Source organism: Nomascus leucogenys, chromosome 4 (assembly GCF_006542625.1).
Source record: "Nomascus leucogenys isolate Asia chromosome 4, Asia_NLE_v1, whole genome shotgun sequence".
In the NCBI taxonomy this organism is placed as follows: Eukaryota; Metazoa; Chordata; class Mammalia; order Primates; family Hylobatidae; genus Nomascus; species Nomascus leucogenys.
The window spans coordinates 62,194,735-62,205,865 of NC_044384.1; the positions used below are offsets into that span (position 1 = coordinate 62,194,735).

Sequence of the window (11,131 nt, forward strand, 5' to 3'; positions counted from 1 at the left end):
GGGCCACTTACTAGCTATGTGCACTTGAACAATTGACCAGTTATCATGTATTTACTGGCACCTGTGGATATTAGGCATGGTATTAGGAGTTAGAGATATGTGGATAAATATCCACATATTTACTGTTTTCCTTTCTATTCTACCCCCGGACAATCAGAGACATGAGTTATAATCCAGGTTCTTTCATTGCCTTTTGGGAAACCTGTGCAGATCATTCAAGTATTTGAGCTTGTGTCCCCATCAATGAAATGGAGGTAATAATATCTATCTCACAGGGTTGTTGTAAGAATTATGTATTAGAAATGTTTATATAGAATACCTAGCACATAATAGGCACAGATAATAATAACTGTTCATTCCATGTTTTTCTCCCTTCAGATCTCACTTGGGGAAAAAAAACACCACCACCTTACTCTGAGGCAGGAGCAATGGATAGTGTCCTTGTAGAAATTACAGTACTCTCAAAATAATTGATTACTATAAATATTGAGTTCCCAAATGATTAGTGCTGGCTTTTCTCAACCTAAGCACTACTGACATTTTGGGCTGAATAATGCTCTGTTGTTGAGGGCTGTCCTGTGCATAGTAGGATGTTTAGCAGCATCCCTGGCTTCTTCCCACTAGATGCAGTATCTGTCCCATCTGTGAAAAGCAAAACTGTCTCTCCAGACATCGCCAAATGTTCCTTCAGGGCAAAACCCAACCACCACTCCTCCACTATTGAGAACCACTGCAATAGTGGATCATAAGCTCACATTTAGTGGGCCTTGAGAGGTATTGTAAAAGTTAAATGACATAGAATTTGCTATGGACTGAATTGTGTGTCCCCTCCCTGCCAAATTCATATGTTGAAGGCCTAACCCCCAGTGTGACTATATCTGGAGATATAATTAAAATATAATTAAGGTTAAATGAAGTCATAACAGTCGGCCCTAATTCCATTAACACTGAAGGATCATAAGAAGAGGAAGAGATCCCAGCCATTTGGGAGGCACAGGCTGGCAGATCACTTGAGGTCAGGAGTTTGAGACCAGCCTGGCCAACATGGCGAAACTCTTGTTGCTACTAAAAGTACAAAAAAAGAGGCCAGGTGTGGCATCTCATGCCTGTAATCCCAGCACTTTGGGAGGCTGAGGCGGATAGATCACCTGAGGTCAGGAGTTGGCAACCAGCCTGGCCAACATGGTGAAACCCTGTCTTTACTAAAATACAAAAAAAAAAAATTAGCCAGGCGTGGTGGCACATTCCTGTAATCCCAGCTACTCGGGAGGCTGAGGCACAAGAATCACTTGAACCTAGGAGGCAGAGGTTGCAGTGAGCTGAGATCGTGCCACTGCACTCCAGCCTGAGCGACAGAGCAAGACTCCATCTCAAAAAAATAAGTAAATAAACGTAAAACAAAATACAAAAAAAAATTTTAAAAAGGAAAAAAAAAAAGAAGAGGAAGAGAGTGAGATCTCTCTGCCACATGAGAACACAGGGAGAAGGCAACTGACTATCTGCAAGTCAGGATGAGGGCCTTCAATCGAATTGGCCAGCACTTTGATCTTGGACGTCCAGGCCTCCAGAAGTATGAGAAATAAATTTCTGTTGTTTAAGCCACCCAGTGCGTAGTATTTTGTATGGCAGCTAAAGCAGACTAATAACAGAATTGAAAAGAACAGAATAGAAAATTTTGAAAAACATTATAGGTAGTCAAGTATTTCTTAGTGAAATAAATTTATTACTATGAGTATTTGTCAAAAGATTGAGGGAGGATGGCTTGAGCATGGGAGATGGAGGCTGCAGTGAGCTGTGATCGAGCCACTGTGCTCCAGCCTGGGCAACAGAGCAAGACCCTGTTTCACTCTGTTTGGAGCAGAATTCAAGTCTCCAAACTTTTAGTAAAAACGTGAGAAGGAGATTATCACGTGGAAGCAAAGATCTCTCATAGGGTCCAAAGGATAGAAATATCAGAAAGAGTCAGAGGCCTTTGATGGTGGGTCTAGTCATGAAAACTGAATATCAAAATACTAGGTGGACATTTGAACGACATTTTATCGAGATGTTATTTTTCCACATTGGTTGACTAACCGTTTTTAAATCCATAGTTGTGGAATGAATAAATGAATGAATGAACACAGACTACAGAATTCCTGTTCATCTTCAATCAGCCAGGCCCTCTGATCACCTCCAGACATGCTGCTCCCTCTGCCTGGCATCTCTCTCTCCTTTTCTTTCCCCACTGAATTAATTCTAGAATCAGCTCTTTAACATCCCCTGGGGGACACCTTCCACTAGTTCCCAGACAAGTTTATTCTTCATTTGTGCTTCTTCAATAGGACCTAACTAACTGTACTGTAATTATTATGTGTTTCACCCTTGTTCCCTGATACTCCGCTAACTCCGCATTCTTTCTATTCCCCCCGGCCCCCATCCCCAAGGTAGCAACAACTATGTTCTGTTCCAGAAAGCATAAGCCACAGCCCCCACCACAGTGCTTGGTAATGCGGTTGCTGTTTAATATCTGCTAACTGAGTGGAAGGAAGACAAGACAATTACCTGACTCAAAGAGAAGCAAAAGAATGCTGCCTTCAAGCTGAGGGGAAGACTGAACTGGCCGTTTCCTTCTGCTCTAAAGTGTCCTCTGGAGAGGACGTTGGCGGAGCTGGTGCTCTCGTGGTGGCAGGCCACCACCCTGTGGAGGTGTCCATGCATTGCAAGTGCTCGCAAGCTCCAGGAACAAACGCATCCGCGCAGCCGTCTGGGGTTTGTCCCGTCGCTGCCAGCCCTTTCGCCGAGTCCCCGCCCTCGCCGATAAGAGCCCACTTAGGACCCCCGTTACATGGATGGCTTCCCAGGACCTGCCCTTAAAGACTCTGATTTAGTAGGTTGGAAATGATGCAATTATTTTTATTTTTAATTAGTACCCCAAGTCATTCTTTACCATCAAGGAAGTTTGGGAAACAAATCACGTTTGTTTCAACCACCTGTGGAACGTTTGTTTCAATCACCTGTGGAACTGGAGCAATTATTTTTTTCCCCAGTGACTTTACCACAAAGTTAACTTTGGAATATGTTAGTGGTTAATACACGGAACGTTCCCGAGATCCCTCAAGAAAGAAGCTACGAATACTTAGAAGATACTATTCCGCAGCGTTTACAGCAACACTGTCCGTTCCAGAAGGATTCAAGTGACGGCCTGCTTTGAAGGCGAAAACCACAGGGCAACCCAAACTTCAGAAGGGTTCTGGCCACGGGAGCCACACCGGTCACTGTCCCCTAGTGCTGGGATGACGGCTCGAGTGTTAGAGGATCCCACTCACTCCTCTGGTAGATGAGGTCAGAGAGCCGAGGGGGCCAGAACAAGTCTTCCTTATCGGATTCTGGGCGGAAAAAGATAAAGGCGGGGAGGACTTTCTCTTTTTAATAAGATTCATTGTTACGAATTGTTCTAGGCAAACAGACCTCAGGAGAAATAGGCCCAAGTTTTGATTCCTGTTTTCACCAAGCCGCAAGTCCTAATCGTAGCAAGAGGTGCGGGGAAGAGTCGCCTTCTCTCCTGCCTAGTGGGATCCAAGTCAGGCTGTCCTTGTCAGCCAGGGTCAAAGGGGCTCTGCCAGGGAAAAACGACGGCAAATGTTTTTCAAGTGGAAGCCTCCAGCCACTTGTGACCTGTGAAATCCGTCTGGGCCAAAAAGATAGTGGACGCTTGGTTGAGGGCCCCAGGGACACAAGTTTCCTCCTGTATGGAGGGAGCGGGACTCTTCATAAAATTACACTGCACACAGAGCTAGCATCAAGGTCCGCTCTCGGAATACGCGCGCTGCTCCGGGGCCCTCAAGCGGAGACCCAGACCCCGCGTGGGGCGTCAAGCGCAGGCGCACTACCGCCCAGAGGCTGGAGCCCGGCCTCGGGGCGGGGCGAGGGTCAGTCACGTGGGCCCGCAGCCCTCTCCTCGATTTCCCTACAAGGACTTGGGCCGACGGGCCCCGCCCTTCGCCGTGCCCTGGAATGTGCGGCCAGGCAAAGCCACAGGACGGACGCAACCATCTGCGGAAAGGATAGGGGGGAGGAAGACTTAACACTGCAACAACAGGTACAAAAAAGGAAACTCAGTAGCAGGACCCAGAGAACCATTATATATTGCTCTATATTCTAGGTCGCCCACTTTACACTTCCTTCTCATGCACTTGGTCAATACCGCGCCCGCTGACCACACTGGCGACCTCCGTTTCTGTCGCCCCTCCGTGAAGTCAGGCCCACTATGCGGGCCAAGAAAGGTGACCGGGCTTCCTTCCGGCTTGCTAAGCAGAGGCCGGAAGCGGTGGTTTTTAGCGGCTCTCTGGGTAGCAGGGTGGTGTGATAGCGGCAGCGAGGGGCTCGCAGAGGTGCTGGGATTCTCGTAGCTGTGCCGGGTGAGTGGCGCTCGCGTTCGGGCGCGTGAGACCCATCCCGGGGACCCGTCTCTGCGGGGCAGCTGGAGGGCGGCGGGGCTCCTGGCGCCGGTAGCGCACCTGGGCAGGTGTGCCAGCCAGGTCCCCGGTTCTGGGATCCGAGGCCATGGCTTGGAGTGGCCCAGACCCGAACTTCGCTCCTGTGCCCAAACTTGGAACTCTGGAAATATGGCTTCGCTCACTGGCGCCTTGAGCTTGGGCGACTGCCGGGCCCGCGAAACCCGACCCCTGCAGAGCTGACTCCGGGACTATTTTAGTTTCTAACGTCAACTTGCCCGATTCAAGAGGGTTTGCGCAAAAAACGTAGCCCATTGTCCCCCTGCTGCAGCTGTTGTTGCAGCTGTGTGGCTGCGTTTAGTAGGAATAACCAACTCAAATTGGGAAGTTCTTCAGCTCAGCATCCGCTCCTATAATTAGAACTTTTTTTCTTTAAGCGATGGAATTTTGGACAGAGAGATCTGGAGTTTAGTTTGTGGCTCGAAGAAAAACTTCAAAATGTAATACCTTGTACCATTTGAGGGGAAAGTTTGGGCTAATTCAATTCGCCATGGAAGTGTCTTCTTTTTAAAGTAGTTTAGTAGGTATATGAATGTATCTATCAGTTCTTGAGAGACCTGTGGATTTAGCAGAGATTTGAACTTAAGTGCAAAAAGTTTTATATTTAACGGCGAATAAAGCGAATATTTCTTAAAATTATTGGTATTTGTCTCATGTTCTGGAAGGGCTCTAATAAACGGTAATCAGAAAAGCACTTTATTTTCAAAAGCGAGGCTTTACTGGCAAGTCAGCCCTTACAGCTAATTGTCTTTGTCCAGTGGTGAGAACTTTTGGGTGTGGCAGTCCAAGAGAACGAATCTTACCTTCTACCGGAAGTTTGCATAAGAAATGAAACTTGATTTACTTGGAACGGAAGCACCAACTTGAAATACACTTTTTAAAAATTGTGGTTAGCACCAGAAAATAAGTTATACTTAGGTTTTTTTGTTAAGTGCATTGATTAAATGAGGCGGTATATTTGGTCAGGGTTTAGAAAGCCCACCAAATACTAGGTGCTATCACACTACGCAGTGTTTTGTAAGATGGTTTTTTCTTGCAGAATATCTGATATTTCTCAGAATATTATCAATTTGAGTGTTCGTTTTGTAGAAAAAGTTTCTAGGTTATTTTACATTTATTGCCACTTTGTAAATGCTGGACTCTAGGATTCTAACCACAGAACTCTAATGTATATATTGGTATGGATTAGTCCCATTTTATAAATGAACATAGTTTCTAGAGATTCTGAAAACTTCTCGTGTCCTTTGGTGTGTGGGGAAAGCCACTCTGAGAATCTCTTCTATTTCTCCCACCTATTAATCTAGTCTTAACATTTTCCTTAATCATGTTGTGTATCTCTCTTGTTACAGCCCATAATGATTCTGAGCTAAAACACAAAATAAAAACCAGATTCATTGCCACCAGCGCCCACCTCGCCTGACTTAAAAAAAGGTTATGCTCCTTTAGATCTGTAAACTCAGTCTCCTGACTGCCCTTCATCCACTTTCTCATGCATCTGAAATCCTCATATTTTGTAGAAGCCTGTTCTGTAAGTCTCTCTGCTTTCCAGTTTCGTACAACAGATACTCCTTGACACCAAAGATCTTTCACTTAATCCCTCAAAAATAAAGACTCGGGCTGGGTGCAGTAGCTCACGCCTGTAATCCCAGCACTTTGGGAGGCTGAGGCAGGTGGATCACGAGGTCAGGAGTTCAAGACCAGCCTGCACAAGGTGGTGAAACCCCGTCTCTACTAAAAATACAAAAATTAGTCAGGCAAGGTGGTGGGCGCCTGTAATCCCAGCTACTCCAGAGGCTGAGGCAGAGAATTGCTTGAACCCTGGAGGTGGAGGTTGAGATCGCGCCACTGCACTCCAGCCTAGGCGACAGAGCAAGACTGCGTCTCAAAAATAAATAAATAAATGAAGACTCGACTTTATGATTGAGGAGCTTCGTAATTTGGAAACCTCGGGTCCTTACCTGGCGATCTTTGCATCCTAAAGAATAATTACATTGACATGAAGTCTTTTCAATTTATTTATTTATTTATTTATTTTTTTTGAGACGGAGTCTTGCTCTGTCCCCCAGGCTGGAGTGCAGTGGCGCAATCTCGGCTCACTGCAAGCTCCGCCTCCCAGGTTCACGCCATTCTCCTGCTTCAGCCTCCTGAGTAGCTGGGACTACAGGCGCCCGCCACCACGCCCGGCTAATTTTTTTGTATTTTTAGTAGAGACGGGGTTTCACCGTGGTCTCGATCTCCTGACCTCATGATCCGCCCGCCTCGGCCTCCCAAAGTGCTGGGATTACAAGCGTGAGCCACCGCGCCCGGCCTTTTTCAATTTATTTTACCCTAGCTTGCTTTTTGTAAAAAGCAATTTCGGGGGGAGGGGGGAGAGATAGCATTAGGAGATATACCTAATGCTAAATGACGAGTTAATGGGTGCAGCACACCAACATGGCACATGTATACATATGTAACTAACCTGCACGTTGTGCACATGTACCCTAAAACTTTAATAATAAAAAAAGCAATTTCAACTTTTTTAGATTAAGGGTTATACCCTAGTTTTCTAAACTTCGATGAGAGTTGTGCATTTGCTGAAGGCTTATTACATGAAGAGTGACAGTCTCAATTGTTTGAAGGAAAAGTAAAATGAACAGCAAACTAGAATCAGCAAAAAGGACCCTGACAATATCAGAAATGATCTGCTCCTTGAGATCATAGCACTGTGATTTGACTCCCTCCACCATTATTTATTCCCTCTACACTTTTAGTTTGGTAGGGAAAAAACCCCACAGTTTCTGTATTTTGGAACAGTGACTGTGAAGCCAAACTCCCTATCGCTGAAAGGTTTCTGGTGGAAAATAACTCATAGATCAGAATCCAGCCTCCTTGAAAAAGTAAAGGCCTAGGTAGTAACTTGCTCAACATTACACTATCAGTTTTTGGTAGAATTAACTACCTTAATTTGTTAGAATTAAGACTAACACCCGAATCTCTTCATTCTAACAATGCCTTGGAGCTTCTAAATGATCCCACACTGGGTTTTTCAAGGTCATCCTCCTCCCCAATCCGTTAATTACTCAGAAACATCTTTTTTGAACTCACAGCATTTGATAATTATGTACCATGTTAGGAATTATTTTTCATTATTGTCACACATTGTTTTAAGTTTAGAGTCATACTTCTGGAATGAAAACTATGACTCATTTCATAAGTTGAACCAATCATCGCATTTCTTTATAGTTGCCTCCCCAACTATATTAAGCTCCTTGAAGATAGGACACATGCCTTAAATTTCTTAACTCTTAGCTAGTATTCAACATAATTAATATGACGTTTGATACATATTAGTGTAATTAACTTCATAATAAAATTGATAAGATTAAGTATTAAATGTGCTGAAGAAGAGCTCTATATGAGGCCATTGTCAGTGCTGACCAAAAAAAAAAAGCTTTACTTTAAAAATCTATTTTATAATACATTTACAAATTCAAAAAAGTGCATGATTAAAAGAATAGGAAATACATCAGAATTCAGAAAACATACTACTTTACAACCAAAACTAAGCATTTTGAAAAGGTATCTAGAGGACTGTCGTAAATTTAGTAATACAAGATTTTATATAATAGATTAAAAAATCAGATGTGTCAGCCGTTTGACCTCATCAGTTTCTTTGTTCTTAAAATAGCTGACATTTCTGCATCATTAGGGAAAGACAATGTTGTCACACAAAACAGACTATTTTTAAAGATGTGCTTTGGCTTGCAAAGGCGTGACATGCCTAAAATACTAAAGCGATATGGACTGGTAAACGTGTCACTCATTGGGTTTCAACCTCTTGCTCCAAGTCCTTGAGTACGTTTAAGAGATGGAGGAATAATACACTCTATAACTCTTTGTAGTTTTTAAATACAGCATTTATAACAGACGAGGAAAGTACATCCCCATGTAGTTTAGATATGAATGCGATTTACTACCCCCAAAGGTGTTATAGAATGAAAATATGCATTTATGAATGGTTTAAGTCGTGAAAAGCAGCATCCTAAAAGTTGATTAAAGAATTCTAGGAAATTTGGGAGCAGCGTATATCATAACTTCTGTGCTGTGTAGGATATATCTTTTCAACAATATATTCCAGTTGCCATACGGTGCTATATTGGATGGGCTGGAATTTGTGACTATCCTTTGTGGAATTTCCTATTAAAATCTGAAAACAGATTTAGCTTTAAAAAATTTGAGGCAGAGCTTTTCTAATCATTCCATAATTGTATTTAGTCTGGACAATGTGGTTATAATCAAGGAAAGAATGTAAGAAATTACTTTTTAAACACATCGGAAACACATTCTTAGGGTCACTTTGGAGTGCTGAGATCTAGGTGGTAGTTCATTCTTTGCAGTCCACAGACTTATTTTTAGAGCAATGGCATAGTGTTTTGCCAGATCATAGCTAAATGTTGTTTTCAGAACGTAAGCTTTAAAATTGTTATCCTGGTCAGAGTGAAATTAGTAGTGCCTATTTTAGACCTGCTTAGAAGAATATAACTCAATGCAGTGTCTTACTTTTGCTGCTGAGCAGTTTTGCAGACTACCATCTTCACTGCAACTCTGAAGGATGGTACGGTAGAATTTTATTGTCTGATGACTATGAGATTTTTAACTTGAAACAAATTTTTGTAGTTTTTAAAAGATTGAGTATTGAAAGGAAAATTGCCTTTTTATTTTAGGTATTATTAGACATTCTTTTTAATTTTAACTTAAATTTTACTGGGATAAATTTAGGTAAGAGAGCAAAGGTAGTTTCTACCTTTAAGATGTTTTCTAAAACTTTTAAAATTATTTTAAAAGCTTGTGCTCTGATTTCTGTTTAGAGATCTTAGATACTTCCAGTGATTTAGTGTGATTGTAATGCAAGAAACTGGTTTGGATAGAGTGCAATGTCTATAAAACTATAGATGAATTCCCTTCAGTTTGTTTATACTTTATTGTTAGCCTTTCAACAAATAGTTTTTTTGAACTACTTTTGCCTAGAGGTGAGGGTACAATAAAAAATGTTAGTTGAAAGTGAAAGAACAATATTTGTCAATAGAGATTAGGAGATGAAGACCTGTTCCATCAGTTAGTCATTCTTACTATTCCTCACCTTTCTGTCCACCGTACTATGGAATAGCCAGTTTAGGCTAAGGCTGCAAAGGGGGAACCTACTGAAGATGAATTAGTATACCTCAGCACCCCTATACTGCTGAAGTATAGAACTTGGGAGTTTCCTAGGTACCTAATTTTTTTTGCTTCTTGGTTTTTTATTGTTATCAAATCAGCAGATTTGGTTATCAGCTGTTGTTAGCTATATAGCAGTACGGGACATATGTAATCTTGTTGAGATGTGTCTTCTAAAGACACATTTCTGAGTAGCTCAAACATATCAGGAAAGTTGGTTCTGTGTACTTTTGTTAATCATTGTTTTGATTCAAACTTAAGTAATCTTAGACGTTGATTTGGTTTTTATTGTATTTCCTTTCCTAATTAGGACTTAACCACCACCATGTCAAGCAAAAGAACAAAGACCAAGACCAAGAAGCGCCCTCAGCGTGCAACATCCAATGTGTTTGCTATGTTTGACCAGTCACAGATTCAGGAGTTCAAAGAGGCCTTCAACATGATTGATCAGAACAGAGATGGTTTCATCGACAAGGAAGATTTGCATGATATGCTTGCTTCATTGGGTAATGCTCAGTTTAAATATTAATCTATTGGATAGAATTTCCATGGTGCCTTTCATCTTGATTTCATGAATCTTAAAGCTCTGTAAAGCCTGTCTAATGAGTCTACTAAGGTTTGAGTAAAGTGTGGAACAGTGTTTCCCACTGGACCACCAGCAGATTCCTGACCCTGTCTTAGGATTGTGTTGGGGTTCGTGTGTGTGTGTGTTTGTGTGTGTGTGTGTGTGTGTGTATAAAAACACTGATCTTGATTATGGAAGCAGTATTATTCCTTCTGACATTCCAATGGACTATCATATACTCTCCAGACTCTTTAATAGGCCCTATTCATTAAGAAAACTTTTCCCCCCAAATAGTTTTGCTGTCATGAGTGCAAACAGTAAACTGTATGAATGATAATCTTTCTTACCAAAATGTTTACTGTCATTAATAGTTGATATGTATTGTAATGTAATTAAAATTATGACCCCTTTTAAAAATTTAGGGAAGAATCCAACTGATGAGTATCTAGATGCCATGATGAGTGAGGCTCCAGGCCCCATCAATTTCACCATGTTCCTCACCATGTTTGGTGAGAAGTTAAATGGCACAGATCCTGAAGATGTCATCAGAAATGCCTTTGCTTGCTTTGATGAAGAAGCAACTGGTAAGTGAGAGGTAACCTTTAATTACAAAGTGATTTAATTTTTAGTTATGGTAACTAAAATATACAGTAACTTAAAATATGATAATACCCTCAGGTTTGTACTACACCTGTGTTTTTAGACAGAGTTGTCTTAGCAAGTTTGTCACTCACTTTGCCGCTTCTGCTCTAAGTAGTAGTTTACAATGAATAGGTTGTATTTGAAACCTCTTTGGGAACTTATATTACCCCTTTCCTACCATGTTAACTCCACAAGGGTTAGGCTCTCAGAACATATGTATTGAATAAAAAACTTT

General features: G+C 41.9%; 1 protein-coding gene and 1 long non-coding RNA gene across 4 annotated transcripts in view; both read left to right on the forward strand.

Annotated features, from left to right (window-relative positions):
• The window catches only part of LOC115834751, a 58,931-nt gene extending 55,163 nt beyond the window's left edge, over positions 1-3,768 (forward strand). The window contains exon 5 of the long non-coding RNA XR_004029654.1: positions 2,424-3,768. This is a non-coding gene — a long non-coding RNA (uncharacterized LOC115834751). The remainder of the gene's footprint in view (positions 1-2,423) is intronic.
• Positions 3,769-3,966: 198 nt separating this feature from the next.
• Positions 3,967-11,131, forward strand: part of MYL12A (myosin light chain 12A) — a 31,426-nt gene continuing 24,261 nt past the window's right edge. The window contains exons 1-3 of one of the 3 annotated variants that reach the window (XM_012506280.2): positions 3,967-4,078; positions 10,000-10,195; positions 10,677-10,838. In XM_012506280.2, the coding sequence (XP_012361734.1) occupies positions 10,015-10,195; positions 10,677-10,838 (343 nt within the window). In that variant the 5' untranslated portion in view covers positions 3,967-4,078; positions 10,000-10,014. Of the gene's footprint in view, positions 4,398-9,999; positions 10,196-10,676; positions 10,839-11,131 lie in introns of all 3 variants that reach the window. The other 2 variants (XM_030810690.1, XM_030810691.1) reach the window with 2 other exon arrangements.